This window comes from Ostrinia nubilalis, chromosome 1, assembly GCF_963855985.1.
Source record: "Ostrinia nubilalis chromosome 1, ilOstNubi1.1, whole genome shotgun sequence".
Taxonomy (NCBI): domain Eukaryota; kingdom Metazoa; phylum Arthropoda; class Insecta; order Lepidoptera; family Crambidae; genus Ostrinia; species Ostrinia nubilalis.
This window is the reverse complement of record NC_087088.1, coordinates 18,501,926-18,521,094: the sequence shown is the minus strand read 5'-3', so window position 1 is coordinate 18,521,094 and position 19,169 is coordinate 18,501,926. Positions and strand designations below refer to the sequence as shown.

Below are 19,169 nucleotides of genomic sequence, written 5' to 3'. Positions count from 1 at the left end.
TTAAGGCCAAGGCCTCGAGTTGGGCGTCATTTTAGTCGTGGTTTCACAATAATCATTTATTGAACTCAAGCTTACGACTAAACAAACTTCGTGGCAAACATTTATAGGAATTTACATATTTCAACATAGGCTAGCTCAAAATCGACCGTTCACGTTGGCGTCGCGCACCGGGAAGAAGGAAACTTCTAGAACTTCCGCGTGAGTCGCGAGACGCGCGGGGGGGACTGCCTCGCGCCGATTGGCCGAGGGAAGGGCGCGGCACCATACTTCCGCGTGATTCGCTATTAGACGAGATGGCGTGATAACACTAACGTTGCGTTGTTCGCGCGCGATAACGTTATAAACGTTATGAAATAGCGTTGCCGCGTTACATGTGTAATTAAAATAAATAAATAAATTTGACAGTTCATAACGTACGATAAAGTCAGTTAAACAAAGAGTTTGACAGAATAATCGTAGATTCGAGATATTCTTGGAGTCGGTGCCAGCCTGCTCAGTGCCAAGCTCAAGAAATGTTCTAAATTTACCGGCACCGACTCCAAAAATATCAATCATGGTATACATTTGTCTTAAGTATCTCTGTTCATTCAGAGGATGTACCCAGAAATGCCCAGAATGTCCTTTGTTTCTTTCTTCGTCTTCTAGCAAGCTAGCAACACAAATCGCTATTGCTAGTAATTTTGCAGAAACCATTCCCACGTCTTACTAAAGCGAGTGACGAGACGAAAGTGATTTAAAAGCGTTCGTATGAATGATCACATTGAGGACGTTATAAAAGCGCCGACGCCGGGTTATAACGCAACGCTGTTTAAACTCTCGTGCGAATGAGGCCTTATTGGTCTAAATCACTCCAAAGCTCCAAATATACCAAAGGCTTTCCATAGAGGACCAGATGTGTACAACCAAAATGAGTCATTACCTTAAATTAATATTAATCTAAGGTCATTACATAAAACAGTACATGCCAAATAAACCTCACAAGTAGGGGTTTTTTTTTATTTATTTTTTATGCATAACAAGGCAGGTATTTGACCACAATCGCACCTGATGTTAAGTGGGGTTCAAGTTGTAAGTACCTCATCATATTTCAGATTAGAACTTGCTGTAAACCCTCTGTAAATTGGGTCTACCTGCAAATGGCGCTATACGTGGTCGGCCTAGTGGCAGCAGCAGCACCATACAAGGAGAACTTGCACTGAAGAAATTCCGAGGACCAGCTCAACCAATCCCATCGAAAGATGTCAGGTTAGATCAAACATCTCATTGGGCGTTATTTTGGCTGGACAAGCAGCAGAGGTGCAAATTCCCAAAATGCTCAGGGTTTACTTTCAAAATGTGCCAAAAATATTGTGTACCTATCATTATGTGATACAAAAAAAAAAGTAATTATACATGGTGTGGCGTAAATTATATAGTGGTCCAAAGCAAAAGGATCGATACACTGTACACTGCGGTAGGTACACACATACCAATAGGTATTTAAAAAAATCATGTTAAAGGGTGTTCAAAAACTAAAGGTAGAGTCAACCGATTTGCTAGTAGTGAGTATTGACTTTCGAAACAAAACTAATTGTTTAATATTATTCAGTTCGTAAAAAAAATATTGGAATAGGTACTTAGTTAATACATAAATGAATTCAATTTTGTATTACAAAAAAATATTTTTTTTTAACCTTGAATTTTTTTATATGTATGCTGGTTGGTACCTCAGTGTACAGTGTATCGACCCCAACCCCTTTGCTTTGGACCACTATTTAAGGAAATACAACAATATCCATTCTTATCATTGTCTGTCACAGAAAAACTTTATCGCGCGCGTCCCTGTTTAAAAAAACTGGGATAAAAACTATCCTATGTCCTTTCCCGGGACTCAAACTATCACTATGCCAAATTTTATCAAAATCGGTTCAGTGGTGGTTCACATTTATAATACTAGTATAGATAAAATATTTTTTTTACTAACAGAAATAAAATATGTTTTAATTAACTTAAATACAATTTATTTTACAATAAAAGTTCTATTGATTAATGAAGCTACAGAAATGTTGAATCCATTTATTTATCGGGGATTGCCTCTAGTCCCTGCAACAAAATAAAAAATAGATTTAAAGATAAAATTAAGTTTAATAGCGAACTTATGTAGGTAGGTACATACCTAGCCAGGATTTATATTGTCATTATTTATTTTAATAATAAAAGTTCTTGGTATGTTTAACTAATAATAAATTAAAACTCACATTGACTTTGTAAGGGTTCCCAGTGAGCCTCAAGTCACGCTGGTATGTGATGCGGTCCCATCGCTGGAGGAGTGTGCGTCTGTAATGCTGTAGAAAAAGATCTATTGTAAGTAATGTAATTAAAAATTGTTCAGTATTTGCTTATTTCTTTCACTGTTCGATTACATACTGGTTTATCATCCTATTGTAAAGATTTAAATACTGCAAAATAAAGTACCTATTGGTTGATTAACGAAGGCGCAGTCGTTTTTTTATCTATGGTAGAAGAAACTAAATAAAAATATAATTCCTGCTCTGTGAAATCTCTCCAGTGAAGTTGTTACCTAATCGGTAGGTTATTATTTTTGTCACTTACATTGCCCAGTGTCAAGTTGTGAATGTGATAAAGACCCCATCCAGGCAAGCCTAAAGCCGCTGTTATTATGAAGAAACTCGGCAGAATTTCGTACCACATATTTACAAGAATTCGAACAGTGAACTCTGCAAACACTTTGTTTTACAGAATGACAGTTTCATGCACATTGCCAGTAAAGAATATCAATTCGTACCAACAGTGTGACCCATCTGAGTGCCAAGGTAGGAATTATTTAATTATTGTGGAATATGGAGGTAGTTATGATTTTTTTTGGTTTCTTTACGAATTGGCAAGTTAATTGACTGTGAAGCAGAAGGTCCTAGCCGCAGTCACCTCGCCAGGTAGCTTACCGTCTTTCGTAATCCAACCGAAACTCTTTAAAACTTAAATCTGAGTTTATATCAATCTTACATTTCCTAAAATCAGTTGATGGATCCACCATAGTCCATAGCCGGGTAATGCAAGACTTCCAGTAATAATTACAATGGAAGGTAATATCTCGAACCACATTTTCTGCGCAACAAATTGGAGGTAATCTATTTCAATAAATTCTAATATTTTATTATTTTGTCTAATGGCTTCAATGGTGCGTATTTTTCAAATATTTTGGATAGATGTCTCACCGATTCTGATTTCAATCATTTGTCATTAGTTTGAGATTTCAAATGACATGGTTCGTTTATAGTCTAATAAAGACTCCTTGATTTACTGGCCTTTACTTTTTGTTAACATCATCATCATCACTTCAGCCTTAACTAGCATAGGAAGGAAGTCCACTGCTGAACATAGGCTTACTCCAATGATTTCCACAAAGGCCGGTTGGTAGCGGCCTGCATCCAGCGCCTTCCTGGCTCCTGCTAACTTTATGAGGTCGTCGATCCACCAAGTGGGTGGACATACTACGCTGCGCTTTCCAGTACGTGGCTTCCACTCTCTTCCACTAAAGAACTTTGCTGCCCATCGGGCGTTAGTTATGCTCGGTGTTTCTTTACGGGATCGAATCAGCCCCCCAAGACAAATGCACTTTTTGATCGAATCGAAAATCGAATCCGTCAAAACTTCATACAAAAAAAAAGACGACATTGTTTTCGACCACTTTTCGACTGGTTTATAATGTGCAAACGAAAGTCGGTGACATAGCCCAACGGATTAATAGCAAGCTGTGGGTCTAGACAAAGTGCACAATAAATTGCAAACCAGTCGAAAAGTTGTCGAAATTAGGTCGAAAGGCCTTTTTTTGTATGGAGTTTTGACGGACTCGATTTTCGATTCGATCAAAAAGTGCATTTTGTCTAGGGGGGCTGAAGTGGCAATGGTGGATAGGCATCTATACACTGTTCGTGAGGAAATAGTACAGGCAAGCCTGAAATACCAGGAGGAACTAGAAAGAAACTCATGCTCATGCAAATGAACTCGCACAGGCCTTAGATAGAGAAGGTGGACAGTACAATCGACTAAAAAGACAAACAACATTCCCAGTCTCGCCCAAAGATACTATTAACTAAAATTGTTAGTTAATGTATTGAATTCATTCTTCGGCACTTGTATTGTGTATTTTGGACATTAAAATAATTACGCAAAACAAAAAGACTAGTTTTATATAGTTGTTTTTTTTTTTAAATAAATAATCACATCTCTAAAACCTACCATGTTTAGTTTATTATTTCATTACAGCAACACTAAATATCGAATCATCAAAAATGGCAGACGGCCCTATCGACTGTGATTTCCCCGTTTGGGGATTATTGCCGAAAAAAGAAACAGGAGTTGTCTCATTTTTAAATAAAAACCCAACTTATGATGGAAGGGACACCATTATCGCTATTTTGGACTCTGGTGTGGACCCAGCGGCATCTGGACTCAAGGTAAAAAATGTGTCTTGTCACGATTATTTAGTTGATTTTTTTGTTAGTTTATTCGAAATTAATGGTTATATTTATTGTTTTAGGTCACGCCCAGCGGGGAGACGAAGGTGATTGAGCGTTTTGACTGCAGTGGATGCGGAGATGTGGATACCAGTACGGTTATTAAAAAAGTTGTTGACGGCTGCATCACCGGCGTTACCGGCCGTAAACTGAAGGTATATCATTAAATTCTCGACTTTCCCACTTTTGAATTGGCTAGATAATATTATAATCCGACTCGCACGTAAGATTTCGCGTTATTCTTCATAGTTTCCTTGTCAGCTACTGAGACCAATAAGGTCATTGACTCTTGAACTGTCATGTGGTACAGCTGTTTTGTGTCATCAGCAGTCTTACTTAAATTAACCCACTTGTTACGGAATTCACTTTTTCTATCACTTACCTTAAATCAGTCATGATAAATTTATCTCAAAACAATCGCTCCAAAACTTTATAGTTATTTACGTCAGTGTACTTATAAGACTTGGACAGTACTGCGACACACCTCATCTTTCAAATGTTGCACATAAAAATTGTTTACACTACCCACATTAGTAAAAATATTTATGTAAAAACTAGCGTTCTTTTAAAAGAACGCTAATAACAAGTGGGTTAAATAGGTATCTACCTAAAGGTCTAAACTGGATGATTATAGTAATGGGCTGGATCTTATTTAGGACCAGTCCCAGTGCAGACAAAAAATAGTATGTATATTTGTACATTTTTGAAATATTTTAGCTGTAACAGTGTTTTTTCTACAGATGTGCTGAGCAGCTTACATTTGCATTTACTTAATATTTGATAGCATAATCATGTACCTAGTTTAAATCTGGGTTACATACACATTTTGATAGTATTAGCAATTCCCTGTTGCTATACAATAGTATTAATACATGGATTATTACATAATTTCTGTGTAAAAACTAGTGACTCAACTTTATTGAATGTTATAACACAAATACATTGGAGTACAAGTACTACATGTTATCAGGGGTTGGGCAATTATATTGAACCACTTTGGTGGCAAAATTGAGAAGTTCATTCTGTCTTAAAACAGTTTTTTTAAGAATATGCAATCAGCCCAGTTAAATCAGATTTGATGTTGTTTCTTCGACTTTTGGAGAGTCAACACATATAAACAGATTTGTTCTTTTTGTAATGATAATGGTTAAATTTTATCAAAAGTTAAGTGGTTTACTTTTTAGCATTTTTTGGAGTCCTTTTAAATTGTTTGTTCCCGTTGAGTCACACATTTTGTGTAACACTGTTACCCATTAGGTAAAAAAAATACCGATTAGTAACACTGTTTTTGCATTTATTTGTTATTAATTTTGCCTATCAGATACCTGAATCATGGAAGAATCCAACTGGCACATGGCGAGTAGGCATACTGCACCCGTTCAGCTTATACCCGACGAAGCTGCGGGAGCGCGTGCAGGAACACCGCAAGGAGCACCTTTGGGACGTGGGCCATAAGCCTGCGTTTGCAGAGGCCAACAAGAACTTGCAGGAATTTGAGGCTGAATTAAGTGAGTAAAAAAAAGAAGCACAGGTGTAACCCTATTTTAGACCTTATTGCTTTGCGAAAGTTTTTAAGATATTGTAAAGGTAATATTTCTTTGCTTTTTGTTAGTAAAGGATGTTAATAGCTTAATGAAAGATTTGGAGCAGGCATATGTAAAAAAAAAACACGAATTGAGGGGGATATACTATAAAACTATAAACAATGTCCATACAATCCAGAAATTTGGAATAATTAACTGTACAAGTCTTTTAACCAACATGTAATGTCACTTTTCAATAAATTATTAAAGTACTAACATTGATATTCGCTGTTTGTTATTAGCGCCGAAAGGCACGAACCTGAGCCAGGAAGACAAGCTGCTGAAGGAAGAATTGGAGGCGCGCGTGGAAGTGCTTCAGAACGCAGAGAAAAAGTACAATGATCTCGGACCTACTTATGACTGTGTACTGTTCCACGATGGCACAGTGTGGAGGTAGGTGGCACATAATTGAATTAAAGAAATTGACACTGTTTTTCTATTATATTTTTTTTTAATCGAAATGTATTTTGTTTATTATTATTGAATGTATAATATCATCATTGTTAATTAATTAATTATTTTAGTTGAATTTTTATAGTCTTAGAGACTTATTTATTTGGACTTAATTGTGTGCTTTCTGTTTCACTGTATGTTGCATGCCAATTGTCGTTGGTTAGATGTGTGAAACGAACATTCATTGTTTATCACTACTTTGTACCACATTTACCGCAATAAAGAAATTCTATTCTATTCTATTCTAATCTAAACTAAAAAACATTGTTATTAGATACAGATTGACATTGTGCTGTGTACTATCCTTAAATAAATAAATAAATAAATAAATAATCACACAAAACTACCAGTTTGTTGCAAAGTAGCAGTCATCATCATCAGGTCATTTAGTCTCCGCTGCAGGAGCACTATCCTCTAATTTACCAGAGGCAAATGCAGGATTTGGCCTACTCTCCCCACGCTGACCAGACGGGTTGGGGAGGCCTGATGTTCGCATATTTATGTAGTCGGCTCTTACGAAAGTAGCAGTAATTACATGCATACACACCACTTTTTTTTCTGAACTACTCATTCACCCAATGATCTTAAGAGTTGTTGCGACTGCACACGTCGTTAAGGGATGATTTTAGGAATGGAATTCTTCTTACTGTCCTTCCCAGTGTATGAAATAATCTCCACACCAAGTTTCGTAGTATTTGTAAGGTCAGCAGAATCAGGCCCGTCGAGTTCGCCCGCCTATTAGGGCTGTGCCACACTGGCGGATTACAAGCGTTTTTAAAGCGCAATACACAACGCAACGTTTTCGCATCGAGTTTTAGCCGCGTGTTCGCCGCGGAGCCGCGATGTCTTTGCTGCGTCGCCGCTCCGCTTTGAAAACGCTAGCAAACCGCTAGTTTGGCAGCTCATTTATGCTGGATTTCTATATTCAATCCTATTAGTCTAAGATCCCGCTATACAACGACCTTCATCGAGATGCTTATTTGATGAAACATATTTTATATTCAATTTAACATGTCAATAATTATATTGCTTAAGGGTTGCCTAATAAATTTCAGTCCAGGATATGATTAATTAATCATTAAAAAAAGTTTTATTTTTAAATATTTCATCGGTTTGACTATTAAACAAACTCCATACCAATCGAAAGTATGAAGCCCATAGAATATGCAAACGTTAGGTTGCCTATTCTTTTCCAGTCATAACTCTCGGGTTGCCAGGTATAAACAGGTAAATTGATAGAGCATTTTGCACCGGTCTGATAATTTAATCAAATTTAAATGAAAATAAAGATTATTTCATTATGAACACGGTGGTATAGGGTTGCCTGCGAAAAATCAGTCCTGAATGACGGTTGTCGAATTTTGTAAAGTGAAATTAAAACTGAAAGGTGACATTTTTCGAGTAGTTGGCAACATTTGGGAAAGACGAGTTGTATGAGGCGTTTGTGTGTCTTGTCAAGAGGTGTCGCTTGGGTGAAGAAATTTCTCCAGTGTTGCCATGCTTTGGGAGATTTGGTCCAAAAATGTCGAAAGTGGAAATAACGACTTCCGGTCAAAAATTTGGATGACGCCTCCTGCAAAAGGGTCGTACAAATGACATTTGACCATTTTCATCTCGATCACCTGGCAACACTGGCAGCTACGGGGAAAAGTATTTTTTTTCGACATGGGTGTCTTTAAAGTTAAGGACGGACAGAAGGAGATATGGCAGAAAAAATCCAAAAATGGGGTTTGGTCGGTTATACGACCCAGATTATGGGAAAAATCCGAAAATTCAGAAAATCAAGATGGCGACCGAGTGAGCGGTCATTTTGTAAAAAGTTTCAGATTTCTGATTTTTCAAATGCATTTTTGGGCAGTTGGCAACATTTGGGAAAGTCGAGTTGTATAGAGCGATTACGTAGTTTGCTGAGGAGTATCGTTTGGAAAAACAACATTTTCCAGTGTTGCCATACTTTGAAAGATTTGATCAAAACATGTAAAAAATGGAAATAACGACTTTTGGTCCAAAATTTGGATGACGCCTCCTGCAAATAGGTCAAACTAATGACATTTGACTATTTTTATCTCGATTACCTGGCAACACTGGCAGTTACGGGGCCACAAAATTTTGGGACTTGGGTGGTTTTAAGGAATTGTTTCACGGAATTGGTTTAAGTTAGAAAAAAAGTAAAAATGGGTTTCGGCGCGGAAAATGGTCTAGATTAAGCGAAAAATGCAATAAGTATGGCAACACTGGAAAATGTTGTTTTTCCAAACGATACTCCTCAGCAAACTACGTAATCGCTCTATACAACTCGACTTTCCCAAATGTTGCCAACTGCCCAAAAAATGCATTTGAAAAATCAGAAATCTGAAACTTTTTACAAAATGGCCGGTCACTCGGTCGCCATCTTGATTTTCTGAATTTTCGGATTTTTCCCATAATTTGGGTCGTATAACCGACCAAACCCCATTTTTGGATTTTTTCTGCCATATCTCCTTCTGTCCGTCCTTAACTTTAAAGACACCCATGTCGAAAAAATACTTTTCCCCGTAGCTGCCAGTGTTGCCAGGTGATCGAGATGAAAATGGTCAAATGTCATTTGTACGACTCTTTTTCAGGAGGCGTCATCCAAATTTATGACCGGAAGTCGTTATTTCCACTTTCGACATTTTTGGACCAAATCTCCCAAAGCATGGCAACACTGGAGAAATTTCTTCACCCAAGCGACACCTCTTGACAAGACACACAAACGCCTCATACAACTCGTCTTTCCCAAATGTTGCCAACTACTCGAAAAATGTCACCTTTCAGTTTTAATTTCACTTTACAAAATTCGACAACCGTCATTCAGGACTGATTTTTCGCAGGCAACCCTATACCACCGTGTTCATAATGAAATAATCTTTATTTTTATTTAAATTTGATTAAATTATCAGACCGGTGCAAAATGCTCTATCAATTTACCTGTTTATACCTGGCAACCCGAGAGTTATGACTGGAAAAGAATAGGCAACCTAACGTTTGCATATTCTATGGGCTTCATACTTTCGATTGGTATGGAGTTTGTTTAATAGTCAAACCGATGAAATATTTAAAAATAAAACTTTTTTTAATGATTAATTAATCATATCCTGGACAGAAATTTATTAGGCAACCCTTAAGCAATATAATTATTGACATGTTAAATTGAATATAAAATATGTTTCATCAAATAAGCATCTCGGTGAAGGTCGTTGTATAGCGGGATCTTATACTATATGGGTCTAGACAAAGTGCAAATTATAATCGCAAACCAGTCGAAAAGTGGTCGAAAAGCCCCTTTTTTGTATGGAGTTTTGACGGATTTGATTTTCGATGCGATCAAAAAGTGCGTTTTGTCTAAGGGGGCTGATCCAAATTGGACGGATTTGGATTGTCAACTGTCAAATTTTAATACGTTTTTTGCCAAAATATCTGCGGTTTTTGATGTTTTTACATTTTTATATTGTTTATAAGACTATTTAAACAATATTAAAGTGTAAATGCATCGAACATTTCGGAAATATAATCTAAAACTGAATTCAATTTGACAGTTGTAATCCGGATTTGGACAAGGATTGAATATAGGAAACGGGTGTTAATGGCACCGCTAGTACACGTCGCGGGCGCTCGCGGCTTGCTCTCGCCACTCTCCGCGCATGTCACACGTCTTAGGCCTCAGCCTCGAGTTTAGCGGGCAGCGGGGCGGGAGCGGCGGCGGCGCGGGAGCGGGGCGGGCAACGCAGACCCGTTCTCGAAACAAGCGGGCAGCTCGCGCGGCGCTTTAGCGGCGAAGTGTTGTGTTCGGGGTTGTGTTGTCGAGATATTTGTTTTTATTCGCAAACGAAATGTCTGAACAACGGCGACAATTTTATTTCGATTCAAATTTATTCCTAACGCTCGATTTATTGCCTAAATAATAACAACGGGCTCGTTGCCCGCTCCCGCGCCGCTGTTTTCGAGAACCGGTCTATTTGATTTTATGCATAAGATCCTGCCGCTCCCGCGCCGCCGCCGCTCCCGCCCCGCTGCCCGCTAAACTCGAGGCTGAGGCCTTACACGTCTGCGCCAGGTTTTAGGATGGGCCCCTACCTTTGCACTTGTAATATTAGTATATTTCGTCTGCAGAGCATGCATCGACACGTCAGAGAGCGGCGAGCTGTCCTCAGGCCCGCTGTTGGGCGAGTACTCGGCGACCCACGAGCACGCGCAGCTGACGCCGCTCGACGAGATGACGGTATCCGTCAACGTGCACGACGCGGGCGCCACGCTCGAGGTGGTCGGCATGTGCTGTGAGTAGTACCACAATAATAATAAGCACTACGTACAGAAGGTTTTCTTCGCGAATGTATACTCAATGTCATTAACAATATGGTGTAATTTAGCTTGTCTCAAGAGACGAGCACCATTTTGTTGACAAACGTCAGTGATCGGTGCTGCGCCGAAGCCATAGGGCTGACTTAATATGATGTGTGACGTGAGGTGCCAAACTGCGGAAAATGGAGGAGGAAATACATGAATTATCATGAATAATAATAACTACTTATTTGCCTCTCAGTGTCTTGAGGCAACTTAAAAAAGTACATTCTGTGTTTTTATTATTATTTAGGCAGTTAAATACTGCACAGTATTTAGTAAACCATTTTCTGTAACCATCATACACAAGAATACGCGTGCGTGAGTCAATGTTCGCTCGTATGTGAGGCCTTGTCGAATAGTATCCTGTAGGTGGGCCATCGTGCGTGTTTTGTTTTCGATGTAAGCTCGCGGAGATGAACAGGCCTGGTAGTACAGCACCGGACACTTGACTAGCATCGGCACGGAGCGAGCACTCGGCGACCTCACGCCGCTGGACGAGATGACGGTCTCCGTCAACGTGCACGACGCGGGCGCCACGCTCGAAGTGGTCGGCATGTGCTGTGAGTAGTACCACAGAATAATCAAATGAAATCAAATCAATAAAATTTATTTCAGACACTATACAGTCCATACAATAAGGAAAAATATTCAAAAGCCAAAACAGTCAGTCTTACATAATAAAAATAAATTAAAATTAAAAAGAACTATCAATTATATAGAGGTGAAAACTATAGGCTTTGACCAACTACACTGTATCTATGCAATTTATATATTTGTAAGCTGTTTGTTTTCTGAATAAAATAAAATAAATAAAATAAAATTAAATTTTACACATGCATAATAATAAGTACTACGACGTACCCCATAAGGTTAAAGTGCCCTATAAGGGCTACCTTTTCTTTTTTTATTATTTTCTATTGACGTTCATAAGTGCCACTTGTGGTCTAAACTGAATAAATATTTTTGATTTTGATTGATTTTTTACCGACTACAAACCGACTCCAAAAAACCTGCACTAAAAAGTAGAAAATAAAATAATTACATTATTTATTTATTAGGACAAATGTATACCATGATTGATATTCTCGGAGTCGGTGCCAGCCTGCTCAGTGCCAAGCTCAAGAAATGTTCTAAATTTACCGGCACCGACTGCTGTTACAGCACTTTAGGCAATTTTATCACCAGGAAATGATTTTAATTTCTGTATTCCGATTCCCTTTGATTGCTGGACGATTGTTCACCAAAATCAAATTCAAATCACATTAAGCTTATCTGCCGGGCCAAGATGCGCGCTCGGATAAAATGTTATCAATGTTTTAGATGACAAATGCATGGGCTTATCGCGTAAAAAAAATTGCGCGATAAAAGCTTATCACGGTGCGCATCCTAGGCCTACTGGTCGAGTATCTGCAGCACTGCCGTGCCCCCACCAAGTCGAGCACGGCCGTACCATCCTTTTCTCGAAGCAATTCAGGCCATTTTCGACCGCCTGTAACTTCGTTGTGGATAAAACTAGAAGGCTGAATTTTCATTAGCTATGCAGGCATTGTAAAGACACGGTATATTTCAAATTTCATTCAATTTGAACCAGTAGTTTAAGAATTATAACGGGTCAAAGTTTCTTAATTTTGTTAATTTTGTCACTCACTGACTGACTGACTCACCGATCATCAAAATTCTAAGGCACTTCTAGCAGACCTAGAAGCTTCAAATTTGGAATATAAGTAGTGTTTGGTGTATGAATCAAGGAAAAACTAAAATATTTGGGGGCACGGTAGTGCAACCGCCAAGTCGAGTAAAATTTTTCATTTTCGGTCCAGTTTTCTAGATACATAACTGCTGTCTACAAAATACAAAAAGAAATGAGATCCCATCAAAAACAATACTTGTCAAAAAAACCAAGTCTCGCAACTCAGATGTAAAACGTTAAAGATTTCCTGGCCTGGACTTGGTATTACATGGATCTCACAACTTTTTACCGTAGAACAACTGAGTTGCGAGACTTGGTTTTTTTGACAAGTATTGTTTTTGATGGGATTATTTATACGACTAGCACGCTATCCCGCATATTCTATGAATGTACAAGATAACTGGTGCTCTCTGAGGTGTATGAAGGAAACACGGGTTTAGCGTTCGACAGTATAATATTGACAACTGGCCGCGATCGGGATCAGCATCGCCCGCGCATACATAAGAAGTACATACGTATCGATCGCTATAGACTACAGACATTCACTTTCCAATGAGGGTTTTCGCGATTGAAAAATCCGCCAGATGACGGGACGTGGATGTGAGGTCTGACTGCTGCGTGATTGGTGGATTTTGACATATCTGTCAATGTCATGTCATAAATAACCAATCATGCAGCATTTGGAACCTCGCGTCTACGTATTGTCATCTGGCGGATTTTTTAATCGCGAAAACCCTCATTACTTAAAAACTCATGACATCATTTACTATCTTTCCTTCCAGCAACCCACGGCACGCACGTAGCCGCCATAGCAGCCGGTTACTTCCCTGACAGTCCTGAGCTCAACGGAGTAGCGCCGGGTGCCAAAATCGTCTCGCTAACCATTGGAGACAGTCGCCTGGGTTCAATGGAAACCGGAGCGGCGTTAGTACGAGCCTGCATCAAGGTCATGGAGCTGTCCAAGACCATGAAGATCGACGTCATCAACATGAGCTACGGAGAGCACGCGCATTGGGCTAACGCAGGGTGAGTTGGTCGTCGTCGTCGTTTCAGCCAAATGACGTCCACTGCTGGACAAAGGCCTCCTCCAAGGTTTTCCACAATCTGCGCTGCCCGCATCCAGGCTCTTCCCGCGACCTTCACCAGATCGTCGGTCCACCTAGTAGGAGGCCTGCCCACGCTACGTCATCTGCCACTGGAGAACTTTTCTGCCCCAACGGCCATCGTCTAAGAGTTGGTAGACTAATCTAATGAGACAAGTGGCAGCTAAGGGCCTCCGCTAAAATTCACCCGTGCGCTGTTTAGTATTATCATAGCAACGCGCGCGGATGCCCGCTTGAGTTTTAGCGGAGGCCCTAAAAGGAATTGGGAATACAACTGAGCTGTAGCGCCAGGTGTTTACATAGTGTCGCTAACCATCGGCGAAACTGCGAAAGACAAGTGGCAGCTATGGCCTGGTTTAGACGCGCGATAACCGAGCGGTTTTTGGGTGGTTCTCAATGGCGAGACACTGAGGCGGGTTACCTTACGGTTACGGATTGATGCAAATGTACGAGAAATGCCCAGCAACGCGCGGTAACAGCTGTGTCTGAACCAGGCCTAAAGGAAAGGGGAATTCCATGGATTAGTAAGCGCCAAGATAGTGTCCATTGAATAGTTCGAAATCTCAAACAATATCAACACAAATATTCATTTTTGATCTGTATAGTCTGGTCTGTGAGCACGTAGAATTTTGTCCAATGACCCCAAGCTACCCATCCTTATCGCTCGCGCGTAATTATGTTGCTCGCACATTCACTGCGGGCGCCCGTCGCACAGTCGCGACAACAATATAATTACGCGAGAGCGATAAGGATGGGTAGCTTGGGATCATTGGACAAAATTCTACGTGCTCACAGACCGGGCTTTAATAATAATAACGAATTGTTCTTGTTCGCAGCCGTGTAGGCGACATAATTTGCTCGGTGGTGAACCGGTACGGCGTGTCGTGGGTGGTCTCCGCCGGCAACCACGGCCCGGCGCTATGCACCGTCGGCGCTCCGCCTGATATCGCTCAACCTATTCTCATTGGTAAGTAATTCCAAGTAAAAAGCTTAGCTGTGAGTTGCCACACTGGCGGATTACAAGCGTTTTCAAAAACCGGCCAAGTGCGTGTCGGACTCACGCACAAAGGGTTCCGTACCATTGATTTCATCATCATCATCATCATCAACAGCCCTTTACAGTCCACTGCTGGACTATGAGCCTCCTCCACTATAGTGGAGGGTTTTGCCATAATCTCCACGCTAGGCAGGCGGGTTGGAGATCGCAGTTTAAAAGATTGATGTTTTTCAGAGAGCGCTGCTGCCCATTCTCTGTTTGATGTGTAGTCCCTAAGTCGCCTCTTACGACACCATTGATTTATGAAATTAAAATTATTATTTTTTAATTTAAATTATTTGTATGAAAGATTACGCGGTTATAAGCGGTTTACGATTTACGAGGTATTAAAAAAAAAACTACTTACTAGATCTCGTTCAAAACAATTTTCGTTGGTAGTTTTTATAGTAATGTACATTATATGTTTTTTTTAGATTTTTCATTTTCTTATTTTAGAAGTTAGAGGGGGGGGGGGGGGGGGGGACCAACTTTTTTCCACTTTGGAAGCGTCTGTCACGCAAACTATTCGGTTTAGAAAAAAAGTATTTTAGAAACCTCGATATCATTTTTGAAGACCTATCCATAGACACCCCACACATATTATGTGTTTGATGAAAAAAAAAAATTTGAGTTTCAGTTCTAAGTATGGGGAGCCCCCAATATTTATTATTATTTTTTTATTTTTGCATCAAAATCTTAATGTGGTTCACAGAATACATTTACCTACCAAGTTTCAACAGTATAGCTCTTATAGTTTCGGAAAAAAATGGCTGTGACATACGGACGGACAGACGGACAGACAGACAGACAGACATGACGAATCTATAAGGGTTCCGTTTTTTGCCATTTGGCTACGGAACCCTAAAAAGGAGCAGCGCCTCAGCGAAAACGCCGCGTATCCGAGCTTTGAAAACGCTTGTAATACGCCAGTGTGGCAAGGCCCTAAAGTGGTAGTCAGTTGTAATTTTCTGAAAGTCTGAAGGTTGGTTAAATGTTTGATCAAATATAACATGCTGCGTCGATGTTCTTAGAAGGTGAGGAGCGGTGATCGACTCACGATTTTTGTAGTTAACGTAAGAAAGTGAACTCACACAGCGTCGTGTGTGAATGGAGCGTGAGTATGTAGTATCGTGAGCGCCGGCCTGCGTGACTTATCATACGATTTACTGTGCGTTCGTGTTGAGTAGTAAAGTGTCTTGATAAGAGGTGTACGGCCTTATCGTTTATGGATTCTTTTGTCTGCCTCATAATCATTATTATCATCATCATCTCAGCCATAGGACGTCCACTGCTGAACATAGGCCTCCCCCAATGTTTTCCATGTTGCCCGGTTGTTAGCGGCCTGCGTCCAGCGCCTTCCTGCTACCTTTATGATGTCGTCGGTCCACCTTGTGGGTGGACGTCCCACTGCGTTTTCCGGTATGCGGCCTCCACTCCAGAACCTTGCTGCCCTATCTGCCGTCAGTTTTGCGTACTATGTGCCTTGCCCATTGCCACTTCAGCATGCTAATCTGTCGGGCTATGTCAGCGACTTTAGTTCGTTTACGGATCTCCTCATTTCTGATTCGATCTCGTAAAGAAACACCGAGCATAGCTCTCTCCATAGCACACTGCAACTTTGAGCTTCTGTATTTGTTTGCCTAAAACCAGTTTATTTGTCTAAAACTAGTTGTTTTGTCGGCCGTTTGGTGTAGTGGTTCGAAACGGACTACTATTCCGGAGGTAGCGGGTTCGATTCCCGCACAGTACAAGCATTTGTGTGCATGAACATATTTGTTTATACTGGACTGGGTGGTTTCTATGTATAATAAGTATGTATTTACAAAAAAAAAGTATTTAAGTATGTTTATATCCGTTGTCTAGTACCCATAGTACAAGCTTTGCTTAGTTTGGGACTAGAAGCGCAGTGTAAAATGTCTTAAGAGCGTTTACGCGAAGCGCGGCGTTTCAAGGGACATCATTGGAAATGATTCGCGCGCGGCGTTTTTTAATAGTTTTCAAATGTTTATAGCAAAACAATAACAATAAATTATACACCGTGTTACTTTGCATTCTTGCCATATTTACAGAGATAAAAGTAGGGAACAATACCTATTATTTAAGATAAACAAGAGACTCCCATAAAGAAAGTACACTAAGATTTTAGTAAATTTGGTTTTTCAGTACAAATTGGAATAAACCCATTTTGTCTCGCACGTTCTACAGGTGCAAGTGGAATAAACCTAGTGGGCGTGGCCTAGTTCTTAATTTTATGGCTCTGGGTACCAGCCTTTTTATCCAGTCATAATAATTATTTTAAAATACTCTTCAGTTGATTTCAGATTTTCCTTTCTACTTTACGGGCATAGGACCGTCAAAAATACGTAATAATTATTAGGGTTTTAATTAATTTTAACATTGTACCCTATTTTTACAAATTAATAAATTAAGTATGAAATGAAATCACCTTATTCACAATTAATTATTTATTTATAAGTTCCTACTTACAAAGTTTACGTACTGCGAAGCAAGTGTTCAAAGTGTCCTCCTTTCTGATGAAGGCACAGTCTAGCACGGCGAAGCGTAGGTTTTTCGCTTTAGTTTTCGCAACACATAAACGTTTTGTCTCACAGTTTCACTAAAACAATCCTTTCATGTAACAATGTAGCGTTTACACTGTTTATCTCTTCTGCGCATACCAGTCGTTTCAAGTCACTCCAAAAATCCATTGGTGTCAGGTCCGAGGATCGTGGTGGCCAAGCTACTGGACCACTCGTCCAATCCACTGTTCACCAAACGTAATTATTCGCGCACTTGACGTCCTTATTGTGGGGGAGCACCATCTTGCTGGTAGTAGAGCATTTGGTGTAACGCTAAGGGTACGTCATCAAGCATTTCGTCTAAGACGTCTTGCAGACACTCCAAGCACCATTTTGATTAAATTATTCGTTGTTTGAATACACTTCAGACATTTTTGTATTATTTATAACGTGATTTGTGATTGATGGATTTCTCCGTTTTTTACAAGTGTCAAAAAGACATTTTAAAGACAATAGATTGCAATAGATATTTAAAAATACAATAAAAAGTAAAAAAGTCTTCATCGCCATCGCCAACAAGTGATGTGCATGCGTTACGATAATTAGTGATGTGTTTAACAGATTGTCGATAAAATAAAATACTCAAGATTAAAAAAAAAAATTTCGGGCATTATTTTTTTACGGATTTGTGTTCAGTATCAGTAATATAGTAACCTCTGTAAATATGGCAAGAATGCAAAGTAACACCCTGTATATCGTTTTAAAGTAAATATTTTAAAGAAGATGTTATTTTATTATATTAAGCTATTTTTATGTTGAATTAAAGAATAATAATGGTGTAAAAATCACTTTGATTTTTGGGTATTTCGCGTTCTTTGAATTTGTGATTTCTTATTGTAAAATGCTTAAATCTAAGAATTTTCTCAATCAACTATTTGCCGAAGGACCTATGCTATAGGATATAAATGTTTGTTATATCGTTTTCACAGTATGTTTATAAAAATTTCAGCTTGTAAACTGACGCTAAAGTGGAAATTTGAAAACCTGTGTGGACTTATCTTGATAGAATTCTTAAATACTATACTAATCGAAATATTTTCTCAATTAACTATTTAGACGACGAAATTGCCTAATTATTTATGTCTATAACATATTTGTAATGTAACTGGTTAATGATTGTAACGGGTTGAAAAAGTACTGTTTTTGCGCCAAACGGCGTAAACGCTCTTAAGGATATTTATTTTATTATTATTATTTATGTTCCTAAAATTTTCACAGGTGTGGGAGCTTATGTGTCCCCTGAAATGATGTCAGCGGCGTACTCGATGCGGACGAAGCTGAACGGTGGAGCCTTCAGCTGGAGTTCGCGAGGGCCCGCGTGTGACGGCGCGCGCGGCGTCAGCGTCACCGCGCCCGGCGGCGCCGTCACCTCCGTCGCGAGGTGAGTGACGTCACACTGCGTACCTCCTACCACCCCCCGAAACTGGCGTCCCAAAAACTCAGAGATGCCGACAACCGAAACACCCTAGGCCCTTTTCACATGTCCCGGTTGCCGGCTAATCGGCGCCGGGTACCCGGTGGTAAAGTGTATGGGCATGGTACGTAGCTTTCACATGTTCCGGCGTAATTAATCCGGCATGCCCATACACTTCACGACCGAGTACCCGGCGCCGGTTAGCCGGCAACCGGGACGTGTGAAACGGGCCTAACTTATACATTCGACACGCCCCTTTTTCTCGCGGTATCTTGCCCGGCCGGTATCTAAGTCGAGGTTCTAGCCTTACTTGGGGGCGAATAGCTATCAGAAATATCCTTTCGAAAAAAAAGCTGGTGTAAGCGTAGGCCTATGGCTATATAGGCTGTTAGTCTGTTGTCAGATTGATAAATAACCATCTACTGTGCTCGC

At 39.8% G+C, this 19,169-nt stretch overlaps 1 protein-coding gene across 1 annotated transcript in view; it reads left to right on the top strand.

Annotated features, from left to right (window-relative positions):
• Nucleotides 1–2,699: 2,699 nt before the first annotated feature.
• LOC135076849 (tripeptidyl-peptidase 2) overlaps nucleotides 2,700–19,169 on the top strand; it is a 60,002-nt gene continuing 43,532 nt past the window's right edge. Inside the window, exons 1-9 of the mRNA XM_063971319.1 lie at nucleotides 2,700–2,813; nucleotides 4,267–4,457; nucleotides 4,541–4,672; nucleotides 5,839–6,025; nucleotides 6,343–6,493; nucleotides 10,685–10,848; nucleotides 13,388–13,631; nucleotides 14,545–14,675; nucleotides 18,542–18,704. Coding sequence (XP_063827389.1) covers nucleotides 2,741–2,813; nucleotides 4,267–4,457; nucleotides 4,541–4,672; nucleotides 5,839–6,025; nucleotides 6,343–6,493; nucleotides 10,685–10,848; nucleotides 13,388–13,631; nucleotides 14,545–14,675; nucleotides 18,542–18,704 — 1,436 coding nt within the window. The 5' untranslated portion in view covers nucleotides 2,700–2,740. The remainder of the gene's footprint in view (nucleotides 2,814–4,266; nucleotides 4,458–4,540; nucleotides 4,673–5,838; nucleotides 6,026–6,342; nucleotides 6,494–10,684; nucleotides 10,849–13,387; nucleotides 13,632–14,544; nucleotides 14,676–18,541; nucleotides 18,705–19,169) is intronic.